The sequence below is a fragment of the Scyliorhinus torazame genome, chromosome 25, assembly GCF_047496885.1.
Source record: "Scyliorhinus torazame isolate Kashiwa2021f chromosome 25, sScyTor2.1, whole genome shotgun sequence".
Classification (NCBI taxonomy): Eukaryota; Metazoa; Chordata; class Chondrichthyes; order Carcharhiniformes; family Scyliorhinidae; genus Scyliorhinus; species Scyliorhinus torazame.
The window spans coordinates 14,759,207-14,783,005 of record NC_092731.1 but is presented as its reverse complement, the minus strand read 5'-3'; the positions used below and the strand labels follow the sequence as shown (position 1 = coordinate 14,783,005).

Below are 23,799 nucleotides of genomic sequence, written 5' to 3'. Positions count from 1 at the left end.
GATACAAATATTAATATGGCTGCTGAATGTAAAGTTAAGGATTAACTTAAGCTGCCCCGCAGCCAAGGCTGATAGGGGAGTAGTTTGTTTTCGCAATGTCCCTGACCATCTTTCATTCATTCTTTCAATTAATGATTATTTCTTAGAAATGGAACAAAATAATTTTGTCTTGTTTACATCCTTTGGTTTCTTGATGATTTCCCCCCCTTTCCTCTGGAGATCCAGACTGTTGCTAGGGCCTGTTATACTCCTCTATTTCCCCGTGTAACCCTAGCCAGTAAGACTGGGCATGTCGGCAGTTTGAGCCCTGAGCCTTGCTGGGGAAGCGGCATTCTAACCGAGCCTTTCATCTGACGTTGGCACAAGGAGCAGAGATCAGAAGCAGGAGCCCTAGTTTGTTGCATACTCCTCTGCTCCCTAGCCAATGGGGCTGGTTTAGCACAGTTGGCTAAAAAGCTGGCTTGCAATGCAGAACAATGCCAGCCGCGCGGTTCAATTCCCGTACCGGACTCCCTGAATTGGCGCCGGAATGTGGCGACTAGGGGCTTTTCACAGTAACTTCATTGAAGCCTACTTGTGTCAATAAGCGATTATTATTATTATTATTATTATTATTATTATTATTATTATTATTATTATTATTAGTCACTGAGGCCACTGCCCCAGTGGAAGTCAGCCCAGCATAGCCTAGGGTTCAAACCTTGTCAGACACACTATGTCCAGCTCACCCACTCTACGTGCGTGGGCATGTGTCGAGAGGCTTTTACATTCCGAGGCTTATCACAGCTGCGCTTGGCCCAGTCCTCACTTGACCTCCACGCTATACAGGCCTTGCACTTAATAGTAGGGGTCACTTGATTGGGAGCCTTCAATGATTTTATTATTTTTCCTTGACTTCTTTGTCTCGCTGCTAATTTGCACCCTTCCCCTCTGGTCCGTAATGAACGGTTTTCCCTGATCGGTTTGAAAAGTCCTCTTCGCAATCTTGAGGGCAGTGCAGTTCCACAGGAAACAAACCCGGATGGTCTCGTCACCTTTCCTCCTGAGATGAAAGCCCAGATGTCTGGAAAATTAAAGCCAAGTGCATGGCATTCAAGAGGCAGATTAGTGAAACCTCGTACGCGTGCCGCGGTGTGGGGGGGGGGGGGGGGGGGGGGGGTGGCAGCGTGCCAGTCTGGTGCACGCGCGATCCCCTGTCTTACCGTGTGTGCTTGTCGTTCCTCCCGGCAGCCACCGCCTTGAAGATGAACATGACGCTGCGAGAGCTGTTTCTGGCCGATAACAAATTGAACGGGCTGCAGGACTCGGCGCAGCTGGGAAACCTTCTGAAGTTCAACTGCACCATCCAGCTGATGGACTTGCGCAACAACCACATTCTGGACTCGGGTAGGCAGCTTGCTTCCTCTCTTACGGCCAACTTCGTGATACGGTGGAACCTCTTATCGGAATTGTCCTCCTTAACACGTGAATAGTCAGGTTCCATTGTACATCCAGGTTTATGGGGCAGGATATTGGGTACCAGGAGGGAGGGGGGGCAGGTAGCTACACTGGAGCTACCTGGGCTGTGCTAAGTTGGTGCAAAGCACCTAATGCTTCCCCTTGGTTTGTAAATTTCCCTCTGGCTAATTGGATGGAATGGACAGGACGTCATTGGATTCCATGAGAATATTTTTCTACCATTTTATAAATTTATTCCTGGAGGGGTGAGCGTTGCCGACAAGCCAGCCTTTATTGCGCGTCCCCAGTCAGCCCTTGTTGAACATAATGATTTAATATACAGGAGTAGGAGAAGGCCATTCGGCCCATCGGGTCTCCTCCGCCACCCAGTCATGTCTGATCTGCTCCATCTTCCAACACTGTCCCTTGATTCGCTTGGAATCCAAAAATCTATCAATCTCAGTCTTGAATATGGGTGGCGCAGTGGTTAGCACTGCTGCCTCACAGCGCCGAGGACCTGGGTTCGATCCCGGCTCTGGGTGACTGTCCGTGTGGAGTTTACACATTCTCCCCGTGTTTGCGTGGGTCTCAGCCCCACAACCCAAAGATGTGCAGGGTAGGTGGATTGGCCACGCTAAATTGCCCCTTAATTGGGAAAAAATAGAATTTATTAAAGAGATATGTTGTTCACGCTTTCTTTATAAAACAATCTTAGTAAGATGAGTAAGATTTAATTCCTCCACTGCCTCGTTAACAGTACTGCCCGGTGTCTTGCCGAGCCATTCAGACAAGTAAACAAATGTGTTCAATTCCCAGTCTGTGCTGAGTTAATTGATCTCAGCTAGGGCAGGCAGCAATAGAGAGGCCTCTGTTTCCCGAGGCTGAGGAGGGGCAGGGAGGAGGCTTGGACACACATCCCGATAGCGACTTTGTTATCTCTGATGAAAAATGCACGGGGTGGGATAGGGTTCCCCTGTGATGGCTTCTCCCGCAAGCAGGTTGCTAATGCACGCTCGCAACATGACCACCTGGGACACGAAGCCGGAGACAGACCTGCAACCCAGGCCCCAGCGATAACCAGCGCCTTCAGGAAAGGAGGGAGGGGGGACAAATGACCATGAGTGGATCTCAGGATACTCTTTGCTTTATTCACAGGTTTGGCGTACATTTCCGATGGGCTGAAGGAGCAAAGACAGGGTCTGGTGACCTTGGTCCTGTGGAACAATCAATTGAGCCACAACGGGATGACTTACATTGCAGCGGCCCTGGTGAGTGAAACTGCTTCTCGAAACGTGCAGGGTTGCAAACTGGGGGTCCATGTGCTATTGTCTCCCATTTGTAATGATTTTAAACCTTATCTGGTTTCTGCACATATTTCCTGTCCGCCAACATGATTTCCTGTTGTCATGAGCTTTGTTGATACCTTTCTGTCAATATTTAACGTTGAAGATTCCTATGTAGTCTATTGTAATCTCATTCACGTATGTAAACATTCCGGGTAATGCGCCAGTCATTGATTGCGGCCACTGTGTCCTCTGACTCATTGTGAGCAGAAATATAAGGCACTTCAAAATATTTATTACTTCCTCTCGTTTTTTGTGCCTTCATTTTAGCTCCAGCTTATTTATAATTTGAAAGCTTTTTTGGGGGGCTAACGGGTAGGTGACGTCGCACTTTTAAAAAATAAATTTAGAATACCCAATTTGCTTTGTCCAATTAAGGGGCAGTTTAGTGGGCGGCACATGGCACAGTGGTTAGCACTGCAGCCTATGGCGCTGAGGACCTGGGATCGAATCCCGGCCCTGGGTCACTGTCCATGTGGAGTTTTCACATTCTCCCCGTGTCCGCGTTTGTTCATCCCCACAACTCAAAAGATATGCAGTTTAGGTGGATTGGTCACGCTAAATTGTCCCTTAATTGGAAAAAGAAATAATTGGGTACTCTTTTAAAAAAAAATAAAAATAAAAAAAAAATTTTTTTTTTAATGAAGTTAAAGGGGCAATTTAATGAGGCCAATCCACCTACCCTGCACATCTTTGGGTTGTGGGGGCGAAACCCACGCAGACACGGGGAGAATGTGCAAACTCCACACGGACAGTGACCCAGAGCCGGGATTGAACCTGGGACCTCGGCGCCGTGAGGCAGCGACGTCGGACTTTTGAACATAGGAATCCTTCCTGTGATCGGCTGAAACTTGCCATACATAACTTTCCTTCTGACTTTGTGCCCAAGTTAAATAACCCACCTGTCCCCTGATCAACTCCTCTGATAGTCTTGGTACATCTCAGTATGGTACAAGGCAGAACCGGTCAGAATGTTCCAGCTCCATTACTGGTCAACGCTGGAATCGCCAATCTCGACCCGGACGCAGCCAGGTCACACCCATCGCCCTCAAGGTCCTTGTGGCCCAGAAAGGAGGCCATTCCTCCCCTTGTGCCTATGCCAGCCCTTCGTAACAGCTACCCAGTTATTCACACTATCCCTATTCCTTCCCTGTGTTGTGGGCCAGGGTTTAGAGAACCCCAAAGTGTATCATGGTGTTCACCTGACCCACAACTTTTAATAGATTGTGGTATGGGGAGCACACGGACCACTCTACAGGTGTGGTACAGCAGAAATCGGAAAGTATTTTTTCAAGCAAAACCATGTTTATTCGATGAACTTAACCTTTTTAAAACATAGTGAACATCTTAGCAACCACCAATTCAAATACAACCACCGAAAGAATACAACACTAAGTAATCTTTAATAAATTCCCAAACAACATCCAGAAGACAAAAGAAACACCTTTTAACAGAAGTACATCAGGTTTAAATTCACTACTGAGAACATTTATAATTCTGAATTCACCAAATGATCAAGTGATAGTCTTTTCATGGCAGAGAGAACAACAGTACACCTGCTTTGTCTGGCTTCAGCTCCAACACAGAAACAAAACAAAAAAAACACAGACATACCCAAGCTTTTCTCCAAGTGAAACTAAAAGCTGAGAGACAACCCAGCTCCACCCACACTCTGACATCACTGCGGTAATAAACACCCATTTCTTTTTTTTAAAAATAATTTTTATTAAGGTTTTCATAAAATATCAATAACAAATCTGCCATTGACCAATGTCTACCGTTCTGCCAGGAAGTCTAAGAACGGTTGCCACCGCCTAAAGAACCCTTGTACCGACCCTCTCAAGGCAAATTTCACCCTCTCCAATTTAATGAACCCCGCCATATCGCTGATCCAGGATTCCACGCTTGGGGGCCTTGCATCCTCCCACTGAAGAAGAATCCTTCGCCGGTCTACCAGGGACGCAAAGGCCAGAATACCGGCCTCTTTCGCCTCCTGCACTCCCGGCTCCTCTGCCACCCCAAATATTGCGAGCCCCCAGCCCGGTTTGACCCTGGATCCTACCAACCTCGACACCGTCCTCGCTACACCCTTCCAAAATTCCTCCAGCGCTGGGCATGCCCAGAACATATGGGTGTGGTTTGCTGGGCTCCCTGAGCACCTAAGACACCTGTCCTCGCCCCCAAAGAACCGGCTCATCCTTGTCCCGGTCATGTGTGCCCTGTGCAGCACCTTAAACTGTATGAGGCTGAGCCTCGCGCACGATGAGGAAGAGTTCACCCTCCCTGGGGCATCTGCCCACGTCCCTTCCTCAATGTCCTCTCCCAACTCCTCCTCCCACTTATCTTTCACCTCCACCACCGAGGCCTCCTCCTCCTCCTCCTGCATCACCTGGTAAGTTTCCGAGATCTTCCCCACTCCCACCCACCCCCCGAGAGCACCCTGTCCTGTACTGTGTGTGGCAGTAGCCGCGGGAATTCCACCACCTGCCGTCTGGCAAACGCCCTTGCCTGTAAGTACCTGAAGGTGTTCCTCAGCTCACCCAAGCTCGCAAACTTCCCGTCCACAAACAGGTCCCCCAACTTTTGTATCCCTGCCCTGTGCCACCCCACAAACCCTCCACCTGTTCTCCCTGGGGCGACCCGGTGGTTCCCCCATATTGGGGTCCACGGCGAGGCCCCAACTTCCCCCCTATGCCGCCTCCACTGCCCCCAAATTTTGAAGGGCAGCCGCCACCACCGGGCTCGTGGTATATCTCCCTGGAGGGAGCGGCAGCGGCGCCGTTGCCAGTGCCCCCAGACTCGTACCCACACAAGACGCTGTCTCCAGCCTCTTCCATGCAGCCCCCCTCCCCCTCCATCACCTACTAGTGCACCATCGTCGCATTGGCGGCCCAGTAGTACCCACAGAGGTTGGGCAGTGCCAGTCCCCCCCCCCCCCCCCCATCTCTACTCCGCTCGAGGATCACCCTCGGAGTCCCTCGCGCCCACACAAACCCCATTATACTCCTTGTAAACCCGCCGAAAAAAAGCCTTCGGGATAAACACGGGAAGGCACTGGAACAGGAACAAAAACCTTGGGAGCATCGTCATTTTGATTGACTGCACCCTACCTGCCAAGGACAGCGGCAACGCGTCCCACCCCTTGAACTCCTCCTCCATTTGCTCCACCAGCCTTGTAAAATTAAGCCTATGCAGGGCCCCCCAGCTCCTGGCCACCTGGACCCCCAAATACCTGAAGCTCCTCTCCGCCCTTTTTAGTGGGAGCTCGCCAATCCCCTCTCCTGGTCCCCTGGGTGAACCACGAACAGCTCGCTCTTCCCCATGTTGAGCTTGTACCCCGAAAAGTCCCCGAATTTCCTAAGAATCCTCATTACCTCCGGCATTCCCCCCACCGGGTCCGCCACATACAGCAGCAGGTCGTCCGCATAGAGCGACACCCTACGCTCCTCCCCACCCCGCACTAACCCCCTCCAGTTCCTTGACTCCCTCAGTGCCATAGCCAGGGGTTCAATCGCCAGTGCGAAGAGCAGGGGGGACAGGGGGCACCCCTGCCTCGTCCCTCGGTGCAACCGAAAGTACTCGGGCCACCTCCTGTTTGTGGCCACACTCGCCATCGGGACCTCATACAACAGCCTAACCCACCTGACAAACCCCTCCCCAAACCCGAACCTCTTCAGCACCTCCCACAGGTACCCCCACTCTACCCTATCGAAGGCTTTCTCAGCGTCCATCGCCACCACTATCTCCGCCTTCCCCTCCCTCGCCGGCATCGTGATAACGTTCAAAAGCCTCCGCACATTCGCGTTCAACTGCCTCCCCTTCACAAACCCCGTCTGGTCTTAATGGATGATCTGCGGCACACAATCCTCAATCCTCGTGGCTAAGACCTTCGCCAGCACCTTGGCATCTACATTTAGCAAGGAAATCGGTCTGTAAGACCCACACTGCAGGGGATCCTTGTCCCGCTTCAGGATCAAGGAGATCAGTGCCCGGGACATCGTCGGGGGCAAAGCACCCCCCTCCCTTGCCTCATTGAAGGTCCTGACTAGCAATGGGCCCAACAGGTCCATATATTTTTTTATAGAATTTGACCGGGAAACCGTCCGGCCCCGGTGCCTTCCCCGCCTGCATGCTTCCTATCCCTTTGGTCAGCTCCTCCAGCCCAATCGGGGCCCCAATCCCACCACCAGTCCCTCTTCCACCTTTGGAAACCTCAATTGGTCCAGGAAGCGGCCCATCCCTCCCTCCTCCCGTGGGGACTCGGATCGGTACAATTCCTCGTAAAAGTCCTTGAAGACCCCATTGATGCCAACCCCACTCCGCACCACACTCCCTCCCCTGTCCTTAACTCCCCCAATCTCCCTAGCTGCGTCCCGCTTCCGAAGCTGATGTGCCTGCATCCGGCTTGCCTTTTCCCCATACTCGTAAATCGCCCCCTGGGCCTTCCTCCACTGCACCTCCGCCTTCCTGGTGGTCACCAGGTCGAATTCGGCCTGGAGGCTGCGCCTCTTCCTCAACAATCCTTCATCGGGCACCTCCGCATACCTCCTGTCTACCCTCACCATCTCCCCCACCAGCCTCTCCCTCTCCCCCCGCTCCCTCCGCTCCATGAGGGCCCTAATGGAGATGACCTCGCCCCTCACCACCGCCATCAGTGCTTCCCATACCATCCCCACTCGGACCTCCCCGTTGTCGTTGGTCTCCAAGTACCTCTCTATACTTCCTCGGACCTGCTCGCTCACCTCCTCGTCTGCCAACAGCCCCACCGCCAAGCGCCACAGCGGGCGCTGGTCCCTCTCCTCCCCCATCTCCAAGCCCACCCAATGCAGGGCGTGGTCCGAAATGGCTATTGCCGAATACTCAGTATCCTCTACTCTCGCTATCAGCGCTCTACTCAAGATGAAAAAGTCAATTCGGGAATAAGCCTTATGGACATGTGAGAAAAATGAAAATTCCCTAGCCCCCGGCCTTGCAAATCTCCAAGGGTCCACCCCTCCCATCTGGTCCATTAACCCCCTCAGTACTCTAGCCGCCGCCGGCTTCCTACCCGTCCTAGACCTGGAGCGATCCAGTGCCGGATCCAGCACCGTGTTAAAGTCTCCCCCCATTATCAGGCCCCCATTTCCAAGTCTGGGATCCGACCCAACATACGCCGCATAAAACCCGCATCGTCCCAATTCGGGGCATACACATTGACCAGTACCACCCTCTCTCCCTGCAACTTAACCACTTACCATTACGTACCTACCGCCATTATCTGTCACAACGCTCGACGCCTCGAATGACACCTTTCCCACCAAAATCGCCACCCCTCGATTTTTGGCATCCAGCCCCGAGTGAAACACCTGACCTACCCACCCTTTCCTCAATCTTACCTGGTCTGCGACCTTCAGGTGTGTCTCCTGGAGCATAACCACATCCGCCTTGAGCCCCTTCAGGTGCGCGAACACGCGGGCCCGCTTATCCGGCCCATTCAGTCCCCTTACATTCCAGGTTATCAGCCGGATCAGGGGGCTGCCCGCCCCCTCCCCCGCCGACTAGCCATGACCCCTCCTCGGCCAGCCACGCGCCCGTTCCCCACAGCGGCATACCCGCGTCTCGACCCCCTCCCCCACTCGCTCCAGCTCCCCCTTGACCATAGCAGCAGCAACTCGATTCCCCCCCCTCCGGCTAGGACCCATCCTAGCTGATTTACTCCCCCCATTGCACTTCCGCAAGTCTGCTGACCCCGGCCACTCCCGCCTCTCCTTCGACTCCTCCCATTGTGTGGCACACCCTCCTCTCCCATTCCCCATCCATAGGCTCTCCCCCTCCCCCTTCCATTCTAAGCGCGGGAAACAACCCTCGCTTCCCCCCCCCCCCTCAAAAATATTTTAAAAATAACATATCAACCGCAGTCCTCAATCGCCCATCCCGACCCTCAACCTGTGTCCAACTTCTCGGCCTGAACAAAGGCCCACGCTTCCTCCGGAGACTCAGAATAATGGTGCCGGTCCTTGTAGGTGACCCACAGTCGGGCCGGCTGCAGCATGCCAAACTTCACCCCCTTCCTGTGCAGCACCGCCTTCGCTCGATTGTACCCGGCCCTCCTCTTCGCCACCTCCGCACTCCAGTCCTGATATATTCAAACCTCCGCGCTCTCCCACCTGCTGCTCCTCTCCTTCTTGGCCCACCTGAGCACACACTCCCCATCGACAAACCGATGGAACCGCACCAGCACCGCCCGCAGAGGCTCGTTAGCCTTGGGCCTCCTCGCCAACACTCTATGGGCCCCTTCCAGCTCCAGGGGCCCCTGGAAGGACCCCGCTCCCATCAGCGAGTTCAACATGGTGACCACCTAGGCCCCCACATCCGGCCCCTCCGGGAGGCCCAGAATCCGCAAATTCTTCCACCTCGACCGATTCTCCATCTCCTCGAACCGCTCCTGCCATTTCTTGCGGAGCGCCTCGTGCGCCTCCACCTTTACCGCCAGGCCTAAGATCTCATCCTCATTGTCAGAGATCTTTTGTCGGGCCTCGCGGATCGCCACCCCCGTGGGCCGTCTGTGTCTCCAGCAGCTTATCAATAGGAGCCTTCATCGGCTCTAGCAGGTCCGCTTTAATCTCCCTGAAGCAGCGCTGGATATCCTCCTGCCGCTCCTCCGCCCACTGCATCCACGCCGCCTGGTCTCTGCCCGCCGCCATTTTGTTGTTCTTCCCACGCAGCTTCTTCGGGTCCTCCACCACCTTTTTAGTCGTCCCGCTCGTAGTAGAAGCCATATACTATCGGGGAGCTGTTATAATCTCCTTCCCACACCGGGAAACGTCGAAAAAGTGCCGTTGGGGGCCCTGAAAAGAGCCCAAAAGTCCATTTTTGTGGAGCCGTCGAATGTGCGACTTAGCTCCACATAGCCGCAACTGGAAGTTAAACAACCATTTCTTAAAGGTCCACCCACTACAGTCATTCTATAAAAAACACCCATTTCTTAAAGGTACTCTCACATAATACCTGCCAGCCCAGCTGAGGAGGAGAAAGTAAAACAGCCAAGCTCCCCACTCTTCACCGTCCAGTGAACCTGACTGGTAAATGCCTCAATGGTTGAACATCGGATGTTGCAGTCTGAGGTTAAATAGCACGCTAACAGCTAGCCAGGCTTGTGTTTAGACAAGGAACCCAAGGACGACCTAGAATTAGCACCATCAGGAAAGATATGGGGTAAAAAAAAAAAAACAAGTATTACTGACGACTGAAGCAACATCGGTATCCAATAGTGCGGCACTGTGAAGAGGCACTACCATGCCCTTTGAAGACTTGCAAGTACAATGGTCCAAGACCGAGCAGCTTGAGTTATTTATTGGGCTCTGCAACAGCGGGTTCTGCATTTTTACAACATCCAATTTAAAATCTTACAATGGTTACAGTACAGTAGGAGGCCATTCGGCCCTGATGGCTGTGCCAGACTTCTGCGATAGCAACTCGGCGAGTCCCACTCGCCCGCCCTTTCGCGGTGAGCCTGCAAATCTTTTCTCCATTTGACCAATGCTGCTGGTGAGTTAGAGATTTTTCTACCGTAATCTTCGGTGACTGCGGTTAGCTGCTGCTACCCGTTCGGTGACTGCGGTTAGCTGCTGCTACCCGGTGGTGAGAATTTTTAAAGAGAAAATGAGTTCCAACAATCTGCTGCTACGTTTACCTAGGCTAGTGGGCTGCACGGTAGCACAGTGGGTGGCACTGTTGCTTCACAGCTCCAGGGTCCCAGGTTCAATTCCCGTCTTGGGTCACTGTCTGTGTGGAGTCTGCCTCGCGCTCCCCATGTCTGCGTGGGTTTCCTTCGGGTGCTCCAGTTTCCTCCCACGAAAGTTCCGAAAGTCGTGCTGTTCGGTAATTTGGACATTCTGAATTCTCCCTCTGCATAACCGAACAGGCGCCGGAATGTAACTTCATTGCAGTGTTAATGTAAGCCTACTTGTGACGATAAAGATTACTTTACTTCCTCCAGCCATTCTCTCGAAGCTTATTCAATTATATTTTGTCGTTTTAAATGGCCTGGTCTGGTACCTTACTTCATCGCATAGAACATACAGTGCAGAAGGAGGCCATTCGGCCCAACGACTCTGCACCGACCCACTTAAGCCCTCATATCCACCCTATTCCCCCTAACCCAATAACCCCTCCTAACCTTTTTGGACACCAGGGCAATTTATCATGGCCAATCCACCTAACCTGCACGTCTTTGGACTGTGGGAGGAAACTGGAGCACCCGGAGGAAACCCACGCAGACACGGGGAGAACGCGCAGACTCCGCACAGGCAGTGACCCATCAGGGAATCGAACCTGGAACCCTGGAGCTGTGAAGCCACAGTGCTAACCACTATGCTACCGTGCTGCCGCACTGCTACTCTTCCAGTGAAATAGATATGTTTAACTTCTTATATTCTTTGCTCCACCTGTGTTTAACCCATCTGCTGGGTATTTGAAACCCGTGAATCGTTTGACTGGATCTGCTGCTTAAAAAAAAAAAATCAGAAATGAATTTTCTCACACCTTTCACGACCAGCGAGGGAAATGTGAAGTGTCGACACTGTTCTAATATGGGAAAGGCAGCAGCCATTTTGTGCACAGCAAGATGGCTTGGTAGCCTTTTCTTTTGTGATGATGAATGGATGAAGGGTAAGGCCAGGGCAACAGGAAGGAATAACCTTACTTGCTTCAAAATGGCACCATTTTTTACCTGCACCTGAGACAGAAGATAGGGCCTAGGTCTCATCCGAATGATGGCACCTCCCGCAGTGTATCCCTCCCTCGGCTCTGCACTGCAGTGTCAGCATAGTGGAACTTTCTGACTCTTGAGGGGAGCATGCTATCACCTGAATCGAGGCTGACTCATCACTAAATCCCTTCATAATCTCAGCAACTCCAATTGGGTCACCCTTCTCTTTCCTATCAAATTTCCCTGCAAATTTAGTTGGTAGCCGTGCGTGTTAAACCTTTCATTGCATAACAGATTTCAGACTGGTTGGTCTCTGCTGCTCTGCACTTTCAAGGAGCTGCAACTGGGAAGTTCAAAATCAGTAAGACTGATTCGAGTTGCATTTAAACAGAAATTCCCCGTTTCTTTCTCTCTCTCACAGCCCTACACACTGAGTCTGGAGACATTAAATCTCGGCCACAATGCTATCGGGAATGAAGGCGTGCACAAGCTAAAAGATGGACTGATTGCAAATCGATCAGTTCTACGATTAGGACTGGCGTCTACAAAACTCACCTGTGAAGGTAAGAGCCAAACAAAAGACTCGCAGGCAAGTGTGAATCTTGCTGCCTTCTGTAACTTTCAAACTAGTTTCTTGATGGTTTCTGTTGCATTGCTCTGTTAAAGATCTTTTTTTTTAACAATTTAGAGTACCCAATTCTTTTTTTCCAATTAAGGGGCAATTTAGTGTGGCCAATCCACCTAGCCTTGCACATCTTTTGGGTTGTGGGGGTGAAACCCACGCAGGCACGAGGTGAATGTGCAAACTCCACACGGACAGTGACCCAGAGCCGGGATTCGGACCTGGGGTCCTCAGTGCCGCAGTCCCAGTGCTAACCACTGTGCCACATACTGCCCTCTGCCCCTTTTTAAGATCTGTGCAGTTGAAATTGCTTGGTAATGAATTTGTGTTGGAACTGACATGAGTACAGCAAGGCTATATGCTACAAGAAGGTTATTTTTTCCTGGTCTGTGCTAGATTAACTGAAGTGTGTCAGAGGTTCCGTCAGGGAGGCTGCAATTTCTTGCGAACCCTACGTTGCGGGGCGGGGTGAATTAGTGAGATAGGATTCTCACTTGCGATTTCTATCCAGTGAGCCATAGCTGGAAAATGTGATGCATTCCACAGTCAAAGAGCCCACTGACACCCATTGTCTGGGCCCCTGCAAGAAGAGTGGTTGCTTGATTGAACTATGAGAGGCTTTGGAGCTCCAGGAACAGACAGCACCTTCGAGGGAAGAGAAGGACTGATAATAACAAGAAGGTTCTGTAATTTACCCAAAAAATGATTAGCGCATATTATGTACTTTGCAGTTTCCTTACTCTCCTGAAAATGCAGGGGCACTCTGCCCCTTCCAGCATCTTGTCCGTGTGTTTGTTATCCGCGTGCGAGATTAGACAGGGCGTGCCAACTTTGCACACACCAGCCGGGCCAACTGTTCTGGTAGCTGATGTTGTCTCAGTATTTCTGGGATAGAAAGTGGGGGGCGAAAAGACAGCAGGTACCCTGTTCCTGTTCACTGTGCGAGTAAACCCTGCTGGAATTACACCTGCGCAGATGTTGGGTGAGGGTAGAATGAACTCTGGTGTGATGCCCTTTGGGTATGTTACCTGAGAATGTCTGGACTCGCCTGCGAAGGGTACTCACCTAAACAAAGTCAGCCTGCTGCCGGGGAGCCATTCGAGAGTGGGGAGTGGGATGAATTAAATTACGTTTTTGCTTAAAAATGTGTCAGCTTGTTTAAATTGTTTATTCCCCTGGCTAACTACAGACCTTGGAATTCATCCAACATATAAGTGTGGCCTTTACAGAACAATGATAACTTTATCATCTGCTAGTTGGTTGCTTGTGTAAATTCCATACCAAGATTCTAATCATATAAGTTTCTACTACATTATTTACAGTTGTGGCAGCTGACCGTTTTTTAAATTTGCTGAGTTAACGAATGGGGTTAGATTGGCATCGTCTTTTTGTGTGTCACCCCCCTCAGGTGCCGTGGCAGTGGCGGAATTCATAGCAGACAGCCCCCGCCTCCTACGACTGGATCTGCGCGAAAACGAGATCAAGACTGGTGGACTTATGGCCCTCTCACTGGCCCTCAAAGTGAACCATTCCCTACTGAGGCTCGACCTGGACAGGGAGCCCAAGAAAGAAACCGTTAGTATTTATAGACGTCCTTGTTTTGAAAACGGAAGGACCGTAGCCCAATCTCTTTCCCTAGCTTATTTTCCAGGGTCTCGAAATTGAAAGAGGTTAGCTTGAACGTGAATCACAAAAGGTTCAAGTACAGAAAGTATTTGGGCAAATTGTTTGTTGCCGCTTATTGCAAGGGGATAGCAGTACAGGAATAAAGGGGTCTTGCTACAGAGATCGCACATAGAATACTGTGTGCAGTTTTGGTCATCTCCTTTAAGGAGGGAAATACTTCAGAGAAGGTTCATCGCGGCTGATTCCTGGGATGAATGGGTTACCTTACAAGGAAAGTGGGCCCATCCCCACTGGGCCCATCCCCATTGGAGTTTAGAAGAATGGAAGGTGATCTTATTGAAACGTATAAGATTCCAAGGGGGTTTGACAGGGTGGATGCTGAGAGGATGTTTCCTTCCGTGGGGGAATTGAAAACCAGGAGGCACAGTTTAAAAGATATGGGGTCTCCATTTAAGACTGAGATGAAGAGGCATTTCTTCTCTTGAGGGCTGTTAGTCTTTGGGATTATCTTACATACAAGTCAGGAGCAGGAGTGGTAGCACAGTGGTTAGCACAGTTGCTTCATAGCTCCGGGGCCCAGGTTTGATTCCCGGCTTGGGTCACTGTCTGTGCGGAGTCTGCACGTTCTCCCCCGTGTCTGCGTGGGTTTCCTCCGGGTGCTCCAGTTTCCTCCCACAGTCCAAAGATGTGCTGGTTAGGTGGATTGGCTATGCCGTTAGTGTCCAATGGTTAGGTGGGGTTACGGGGGTGGGCCTTTAGGGTGCTCTTTCAGAGGGTCAGTGCAGGCTCGATGGGCCAATTGGCCTCCTCTGCACTGTAAGAATTCAGTGGATTCTACGATCTGACTGGGGCCTCAACTCTACATTCCCAAGGGCAGCACAGCGGCGCAGTGGTTAGCACTCCAGCCTCACGGCGCCGAGGTCACGGGTTTGATCCCGGCTCTGGGTCACTGACCGTGTGGAGTTTGCACATTCTTCTCGTGTCTGGGTGGGTTTCGCCCCCACAATCCAAAGATGTGCAGAGTAGGTGATTGGCCACGCTAAATTGCCCCTTAATTGGAAAAACGAATTGGGCATTCTAAATTTGTAAAAAAAAAACTACATTCCTGCCTACCCCTGGTAATCTTTGACTTCCTTGTTAGTCTGTACCCAATTATTTTTTTTCCAATTAAGGGGAAATTGAGTGTGCCCAATCCTGCTCATCTTTGGGTTGTGGGGATGAGACCTACGCAGATACGGGGAGAATGTGCAAACTTCACGCGGACAGTGACCCGGGATTGAACCCGGGTCCTCGGCGCCGTGAGGCAGCAGTGCTGACTACTGCGCCGCCCCCCGATGACCTCACAGTTATCCACGTTAAACTCCATCTGCCACATTTTGGCCCACTCTCCTAACCCATCTATATACATTTGTAAGGTTCTTATTTCCTCATTACAACTTACTAACCCACCTATCAATCTTCCCCCATCTCTCTCCACTTAAGTAAGTCGCTGCTTTCTTAATCTTCTTGCCAAAGTGGACAAGGTCACATTCCCCCTTACGATACTCCACCTGCCAGATTTCTGCCCAATCACTTAACCCGTCTATGTCCCTGAGCAGGCTCTTTGTGTCCTCCTCACAGCTTACTTAACTACCTCTTTTTGTGCCATCAGCAAATATAGAAATCATACATTATCATCCCCCCCCCCCCCCCCCCCCCCCCCAAATCCCCATCTAAGCTACCGATATAAATTGTAAGTCGTTTGAGGGTCCAGCACTGATCCCTCTGGCACCCCAATCATCTTTGCCAACCCGAATATGACCTATTTATTTGTGGGTAACCAATCCTCTATCCATTGTAACATGTTACCCCAACATGCGAGCTCTCAGTTTTGCCTTACCCCTGGAGCTCCGCCATTCAATAAGATCATGGTTGATCTGATTGTAATTTCAACTCCACATTTCCGCCTTCTCTCTCTCTCTTTCTCTCTCTCTAAAAAATCTAACTATCTCTGCCGTAAAATATTCAATGAATGGGTACTCCTGCTGCTAAGTCCTATGTTCTTATATATATGTTTTTTGGGCGAGAGAGTTCCAGATTTCCACTCCCTTGTTTATTGGAGAAGTGCTTCCTCGCATCACCCTCGCACAGCACCAACTGTACATCACCTTACTCTACCAGAGGAGATAGTTTCTCTCTAGCTACCCTATCAAATCCTTTAATCATCTTTAAACACTTCCTGGTGTAAATGCGGTGCTCATCCTTAGGAGACAGCAAGCTAGGGTCATGAAGAGCCTTCCTCATACTACTGATTTTAAAAAAATTCTAGCAAAAATAATTGTTCGATCTCAAGAATAGATTGCACTTCGCCACTTTGAAGGCTCGCAAAGTGTTTCACAGGTGAAATGTTGCAACCTGTGTTACTCTGCTCAACCTCCCTGTGCGAGGACACTTTACCCTGTGAGCCTTGATTGTCTGCGAATTATACTTCCCCAGACCCCTGTCTTCCAGTCAGCCAGTGTCTCGAACCATGTCATTCCTTTTAAATGTCTCCATGTACTCACCCTATCCCCAATCTCTTTCAGTCCTACAACCTTCCCGAGATCTCTAAGAAACTCAATTCTGGTCTCTTGCGTGTTCCCTGATTTAATCGTTCCACCATTGACGGCTGTATCTCCAGCTGCAAGTGCCGCGAGCTCTGGATTTCGCTCCCTAAACCTCCGCCGCTCTGATCTCCTCCCCTCCTTTAAATCATCCCTTAACACATAAGACCCAGCTTTTGGTCATCTGTCCTAATATCTCCTTCTGTTGTCATTTACTCCCTTGTGGAGTACCTTAGGACGTTTTGCTGTGTTGAAGGTGCTCTGTAAGTTCAAATTAAAGTTATTGTTGTGTAACCGACAGCCCCATTTATTCCTCAGGTGAAGAGCTTCATCGAAACTCAGAAGGCTCTCCTCACGGAGGTCCAAAATGGCTGCAAGAGGAACTTTATCTTGGCAAAGGAGAAGGAGGAGAAAGAGCAGAAGATGCAGCAATCTGCGTCAATGCCCGAGATCACCGTGACGATGTGCGATAGCAAGGAGGAGCCCCAGAGGAGCCAGGCCCGTCCAAAGACTGAGGGAACGCCAGACGGCTCGGGCATCGGAGCCGGCCAAGCAAGTGTGCAGCCCGTAACTGGGAACACCGAAGAAAAGGGCAGCCGCGGTGAATTGAACGTTGCGCCCTCCTCTGTGGAACGCGAGACGCAGCCGGCAGCACAGGACGAGTCTGGGATGCGACCAGCGCAGGAAAGTGAGGTTGGGCTGCAAAGCCCAGAAAACCAACAGCAGGATCCTTCGGGAAGCCCTTCTGGAAAGGAGTCGCTCACAGAGGGTGAGGTGGGCAATGGGAGCAGCCCGGCAGCTGTTGATGAGCAGCCAACGCAGATTGCCTCAGAATTAAAATCCCCGGGGCTCGAGAGCCCAGTTTCTGTCAGCTCACCGATCGAGATCGCACCAAGAGGCAATGAGAGGCTGGTGTCCAGTCCAGGCAGGGGACACAAAGTCTTCTTAGTGACCAGGGTAGAAAGCCCACCAGAGAACCCCAACGACCAGGACCCGCGATGGCTGAACAAAGCACTGCGGAGCAGAAAGAACGGGATCTCCACAAAAGAATCCTCGTCGGAGCTTTTGCCTTGCTCGGCATCAGACACTCCGGCAGCTTTGACTGTCCCAGCCTCTGCCTCAGATGGTAGTCCCCAGTCCGGGAGTCCATCCGACCCGGACAGGGGGGCAGATAACTCCGGGCATGACTTTGAGACAGTCTGTGCTAAAGACTGCGATCACGCCATACGTGGGACTGCGTTACCAAATGGACTGAAAGCGGAGCTTGTCCAGAGACTGCCTGAGTCGACATTGCTGACCACAGACAAGGATGGCAAAGCAGTGAGCTGCAGTGTTGAGCACGGTGAGTGTGAAGTCTGACTCCTGAGAAATCACGGCTAATGATCCTCAATTTTATCGGTAACATAGTGGTTCATCACCACTTGTTTCTCCCAAGCTACAAGTGCATCACTTTGTAATGTATTTAGATGTGCACTTGCGATCCCAAGGCAGGTAAGGCTATGGGACAAGTGCTGGAAATGGGAATTGAATGTTTAGGTGATTGTTTTTGACTGGCGCAGATGCGATGGGCTGAAGGGCCTTTTCTGTGCTGCAGACCTCCATGACTCTACCCAAACTCACTACTTCACCATATCAAAACTAAGAGCCTCCTGCTCTGTGACTCAATTTTCCACAAGACCTAGAAGTTATTTAACTCTTTATCTCCACTTTACCCGTCAGGCACATTTTCCAATGCCTAAAAATAACATTAACTATTGCATAACCGGTCCCCTGGTTCAGAAGTATTTAATTGAAAAAACTTCTTTTGTGACCGTGAGTGTGACCGTGAGTGTATGATTTTTAAAAATTAATTTACAGAAGGTGGCACGGGGGGCGCAGTGGTTAGCACTGCTGCCTCATGGCGCTGAGGACCCGGGTTCGATCCCAGCCCCTGGTCACTGTCCGTGTGGAGTTTGCACATTCTCCCCGTGTCTGCGTGGACCTCCCCACAACCCAAAGATGTGCTGGCTAGGTGGATTGGCCGCGCTAAATTGCCCCTTAACTGGAAAACAACTTGTAAAAATTAATTTACAGGCTGTGGGTATCACTGGCTAGGCCCAGCATTTATTGTCCATCCCTAATTTCCCTTGAGAAGGTGGCGGTGAGCCCGCCTTCCTGAACCGCTGCAGTCCATGTGGTGTAGGTACTCCCACCGTGCTGTTAGGGAGGGCATCCCAGGATTTTGACCCAGGCGGATTACAATGTGCAATAAATTTTCAGCTTATTAGGCAGACCCAATTTACCTAAACTTAAAGATGTTAAATCGACTGAAGTTGAATGGTAGTCTTTTCTCACTCCCCCTTTCTCCCCCCCACAATCTTCCCCATTGCCACAATCTTTAACCCCCCCCCCCCATTTGCCCCCATACTGCTTCGTGCTCATTGCCATCAGCAATGAATGAGCCACGTAGTCCCCCACAGCCTTGAGTTGAATTCCTGATGGTATCTGCTAAATTAACCGAACTCAGCCAAGGGTGTCACGGAGGCGCTACAAAATGCCTCCGTGTATCTGGGCTCGGCTGAGATTCACCCCACCCCGTCCCGAGGTTAAAAAGCTTGCCGGTGCTCAACGTCCAATCTCTCTCTCTCTCTCTCTCGGTAAGGGCTTTGGAGTTTAGAGGGTTCCCATAACTGAGGCTATGAAACAGTTACCCAGGACAAAACAAAAAGTCAGTAAGGACCATCAGGGGGATTTCCAATGCTTTTGAATCCGTTTTTTCAGCTTCTGTTCTGACAAAACCCTGTCCTTCCCCTTTCTAATAATAGTTTTGATTTGTCTTCAAAGAGTTTACATCTCCCAAAACTGAAAAGGAGCTGGAGGAATTATTGCTGGAAGCGAGTCAGGAGACGTGTCGTGAAACATCGTGAGAGTGAGCCAGTAAGGATTTCCAAATATTATTCTCGTCCCTCGTTGCTGCCTTTGACTTTCGCCAATTGTTATGCCAGTATTAACGTAAATATTCACTTTTGTTCCTCTGCAGTGTCTTTCGGGTCCTGCTGAATTTGCTGAGGCGGTCCTCGAAGATACCCCACCCCTTTCGGCACCAAGCAAAAGATGTATTTTCCCTCCTGCCCTCTCCTCGCTGCTCTCCTCTCTCTCTCTCTCTCAAATCGGAGCAGGGGCCGTCGGACTGTCTGCTGTAGATCTGCCTCTCTCATCGCCACGCCATTCCATCTCGCCTCCAGGGGAAGGGTTTCTGCCGCCCGACTTTGGTCGGGGTGCAAACCAAAGAGAGCGCTGCCCAGGAAACGTTAGATTGCTTTTGGACCCCGTCGGACGGGGGTAGTGGTGCCTCCTCGCTGCTGGAGCAGAGACCACCATGTCAAGAGAGAGGCGCTCGGGGTCGTTGAGTCTAAGTCTGGAATCTGAAAGAGACTGTGAAAGCTCTACTCACGACATGGACTTTCGCCCCGATAGAGCGTGCGTTGTGACAGTGCTGGGATTAACTCTTTTATTTACCAGTAAACGGCAAGTAGGATTTCCCCCTTCCGTCTTGGCACTTTTGCTAGTGATTTCAATCACCAGCAGGGGGCAGTTCCAATTTTCCAGAGGCCACCCACATATCCCCCCCCCCTCCCGGACCCTGACTGTTGTCCCTCACGGTGATCTCTCCCCATAGCGAAAGGATTCGCATTGAGGACCAGTGAGGAGAAAATCAGAAACACTCAAACCATCATAATCAGCGCTGGCACTGCTTGTATCCTAGTTTGCCAGTGAGATTTGTATTTTGGATTAGATGCTATTTATTTTTAGTCGTGATGTTTATTGATGTCCGGTAACTAAGTGGCTGCATGGAAATTGCCCGAGGAGCCTCAGTGTGAATGCTGCGGTTTTAGAGCAGCCTTTGAGTTAGTAAAACAGTTGTGCCTGTTGGGAAAGGCATCAAAGGACCCTCTCGAACTACTTAGCTGCATCTGGGCATTACTGATGTTTGACAACTCGAGATTAACACTAATTTTAGCTAGCTAAAGCCTAGTAAATTTGGTCAGTGACACTAGTAATCTTCCCAACCATCTGATAAAAGTAGGTCAATCCCCGATGGGGGGGGAATTTTCTGTTTATCTCCAAGGGGGTGGAAGATTGAAGATGACGTAAAGCTACTTTCATAATTATTCCTCTTAAGTTGCCGGAAATGCCGAGTGGGATCTTACCAATTTGCAACATCTTTTCCAGCGACCTAAGATACTTTTACCTTCCCAGTCTGATCTGAAATGCTTCATGGGAAGCGATGATCGGTTTCCCCCTCTCAGCAGAGGTAACCCCCTGAGTGCAGATGGCAGCAATTGAGGCTGGAATTTGCAACCGCGAAGTGGGTTATTTCTGTTCTTTGGGGGCCTCGCTCCTCCCTGTGCACTGTTTTCCTGTGCCGCTGCCTCCTTTAGTTAGAGGTTTCAGAGCGGTGCCCAAAAACTTGTCACGGGTGACTGCGCAGCGCCGACGCAATGTGGCGGTCCCCTCCCTTCCTCTGGGACCCTCTCCTGTCATCCCGCAGTGCTCCTGCGAGCAGTGTGGGACCAGCCGCCACTTTTCCCCATCGCGTTCGACCTGATTATGCAGGTCATTGATTCAGAATCGATCAACTTGGGCACATGGTGGAATAAAAGCAGAAGATGCTACAGCGGAAGAAAAAAAACAAATCACCACGCATTTGTCCGCATTCTTAAATAGATCAAGTCGGCTTAGTTTCCCTTTCAGTCCCTTTCACCAACCAGTACAGAGGCTGACTGACCCGACTGTTTTATTTCCAGCATTTTCTTGCTTTTAAATTTCAGATGTCCAGCATTTCTGCTTTATTTTTGCCTTGTGCAGTCCCTCCGTTCTCAAGGAGGAGAATAAAGCACACCGCCACAATGCTATAATAATGGCGTACTCGTGCATCATCCCAAAGCAGCTGCCTACCTAGGGAGGATAATAGTCCGTCCTGTGGGAATCACCACAGATCCAGGAGCAGTGCTGATCCATAAAATTCCATTCAGCAATTTTTAACAATTCCCCCGCCCCACCAAACTCCGTTCTCTGACACCCCCCCCCCCCCGCCCTGAATAAAAGGCCGAAAGCTGATCATTATAATTGATGGGGGGGGGGGGGGGGGGGGGGGGGAAGCAAAAGCTGCTTTTCCGCCCCGGGGGTCGAGCCCGGAGGGAAGACGAGAAGGGACTGCTTGCTTTCGATGTCGCCCAGTGGGTACGGAATCACGCTCTGTAGAACCGCACTTCAACCGTCTCCCTCCCGTGTCCAATCTTCACTGTGAAGCCTGAGAAGATGCCTCGCTGCGACACAGGGTAACTGAACCGAAGCAATAAGTGGTCTTGATTGCTCCCCCTATTTGCACAGGATGAGCGGGAGGATGCACAAAGACCATTTGAAGTTTCTTGATATAATCCGAGGCGATCTCATCCGGCACTCACTGACAGGGGAGGGGTTGGGGATCCCATCATATTACCTCAATTGATTTTGTTGCGGGGGGGGGGGGCCGTTCAGAATTAATACCGACGTCAACATTTTTTTGGAACCCTTTCTTTGAATCGGTAACTCGCAGGAAAGCAAACCGACTTGAGGTTTTAAAGCTGCAGTGGACAAATTGTATCCCGTCACCTTGTCTGGAATGGGATGCTTGTGTGAAGACTTGTGGGTGGACCCTGTTAGGTGCCATGGAAACGAGACAGGAGAGGGATATTCCCGATTCTACCTCCGTGCTTACGCTCGCTGTGTTGCTGCTCCCTTACACAGGGAGAGAGGTTTTAGCGCCCCGAAAGAAACAGCCAGCAAAGATTTAGTGATAATCGAAAGATGTGAACTCCGCTGGAACACAAATTGGACTAATTGTTTTTTTTTTTAAATGTGCATTCAGGGTTTTGGGACTGGCTGTGTGGATTCCATTCAGCATCAATTCACTTCAGGCTTTTAATGAACTCCCAAAATGGGAATAGCCTTTTTTTGATCTTTGAGAAGGCAATGCCAGCATGCTGTGTACGTATCTGTTGTCTCCCTGCATTTTAACCTCCGCAGCTCAGCAGGGTGGGGTTTTATGTCGGGAAAAGGGACCGTCCTTTTCTGACTCCTTGGCCCGAGAATGGGATGTCCTTTCAAGAAACCACATGGTCCACCTCCTGAATGCTTGAAGTTTTAAACCAAGTGTCCTGTGCTGCTTGTTTTCTGTTGGCTGTCTAGCAGTGGCCAACGAAACCTTCCCGAGGTGGCCGCTAAAGGTCTGCCTAACAGGGTCTTCCCAGAAATGTCATTTTGTTCTCGAGGCGTACACAAGAAGCTCAAGGAGTTGTCGCTTCCCTCGAGTGTCCCACTCAGATAAACGTTGCCGAGGCTGTTGAATCTAAACACTAGAAGATGCGATGCAAGTTTTAGCGAAATCACAGGAGGGAGGGGAAAGGTGTAAACTGATTGCCTCAAAGACTTGCAGCCTATGTGACGTTCAGCCAACGGTACGAAAGTGGCGTGTGGCTTCTGCCTCCTCTCTCTCCGGCAGTGCAAGGAGTGAGCGGCGCGGGGCAGAGCGCAAGTCCGTAATCATTTTGTAAAATGTTATTTATAAAACCTGTCTCGTGCGGAGGAGGGGGTGAAGGGTGTTTCTCCATGACTAATCCAAATGAAACGGGAGGATGGCATTAGTCCCGCAGGGGCTGAATGCCAGAATCCAGAGGTACTCTTTTTAAAAAGTGCAATAAATGTTTCAGGGCAGTGTATCAAGACTTACTGCATGCAAGTTACGGCAGGATGTGTATGAATTGATTCTGTAACTTCCACGCGCCGAGGCACAGAGAATCTGATGTATAGTCTAACACTATGTATAGAGATGAATGTGAACTGGCATCGCTGGGCTTCTTCATGTTTTGTTTCCTGATGTTTTTCTCCAGTCAGAAGTTTGTTGTGATAATAATTGTGGGTTTTTTTGCTGTCTGTTTGTTGTGGAAACTCTTGTACACTGTCTGTCTTCGAGACGTAGGTTCAGGCTGTCCCCTGTCAGCCAAAATGGGCTGGGGTTAGCTGGGGGTGGGGGGAGAATGTGGGGTAGGTGTGTCGTGTGGGCACCCTGGCACCTGTCATCGGATAATCGGGACCCGGGCAATGATTTCAGTGGGTTTTTTGTGACTGGAAGAGTCAAAGAGGGGGTTGTCCGCAGTGTTGGGAGACCCTCTCACGGGTGAAGCAGTCCATACTGGTCTCAATCTGAGTGGCAAATGTACCTGATGTTAGACACGTATATCAGGGAGACGGCAGACTTGTTCTTTAAATGAACCAAGTTGCCGGTAGTTTGAAGAGGAGGGTTTTTTGGGGGGGTTGGAGGGCAGAGAGCTCATTTATTCTGTGGCTGCGCTGTTGATATATAGGCCAGGGGTTTGGATCTGCATTAAGTCACCTTTTTAAAAAAAAAACTCAATTTGCGGTCCTCGACGGGTGACTGAGCAGCCCCGTTTGCAACTGAGCTGTACAAGACCAGGGATA

The 23,799-nt window shown here is 50.6% G+C and overlaps 1 protein-coding gene across 1 annotated transcript in view; it reads left to right on the top strand.

Moving 5' to 3' along the window:
• The window catches only part of ppp1r37 (protein phosphatase 1, regulatory subunit 37), a 65,723-nt gene extending 42,375 nt beyond the window's left edge, over positions 1 to 23,348 (top strand). Inside the window, exons 7-13 of the mRNA XM_072490063.1 lie at positions 1,231 to 1,386; positions 2,593 to 2,705; positions 11,891 to 12,032; positions 13,500 to 13,666; positions 16,618 to 17,641; positions 19,123 to 19,215; positions 19,319 to 23,348. Coding sequence (XP_072346164.1) covers positions 1,231 to 1,386; positions 2,593 to 2,705; positions 11,891 to 12,032; positions 13,500 to 13,666; positions 16,618 to 17,641; positions 19,123 to 19,205 — 1,685 coding nt within the window. The 3' untranslated portion in view covers positions 19,206 to 19,215; positions 19,319 to 23,348. The remainder of the gene's footprint in view (positions 1 to 1,230; positions 1,387 to 2,592; positions 2,706 to 11,890; positions 12,033 to 13,499; positions 13,667 to 16,617; positions 17,642 to 19,122; positions 19,216 to 19,318) is intronic.
• Positions 23,349 to 23,799: the final 451 nt, after the last annotated feature.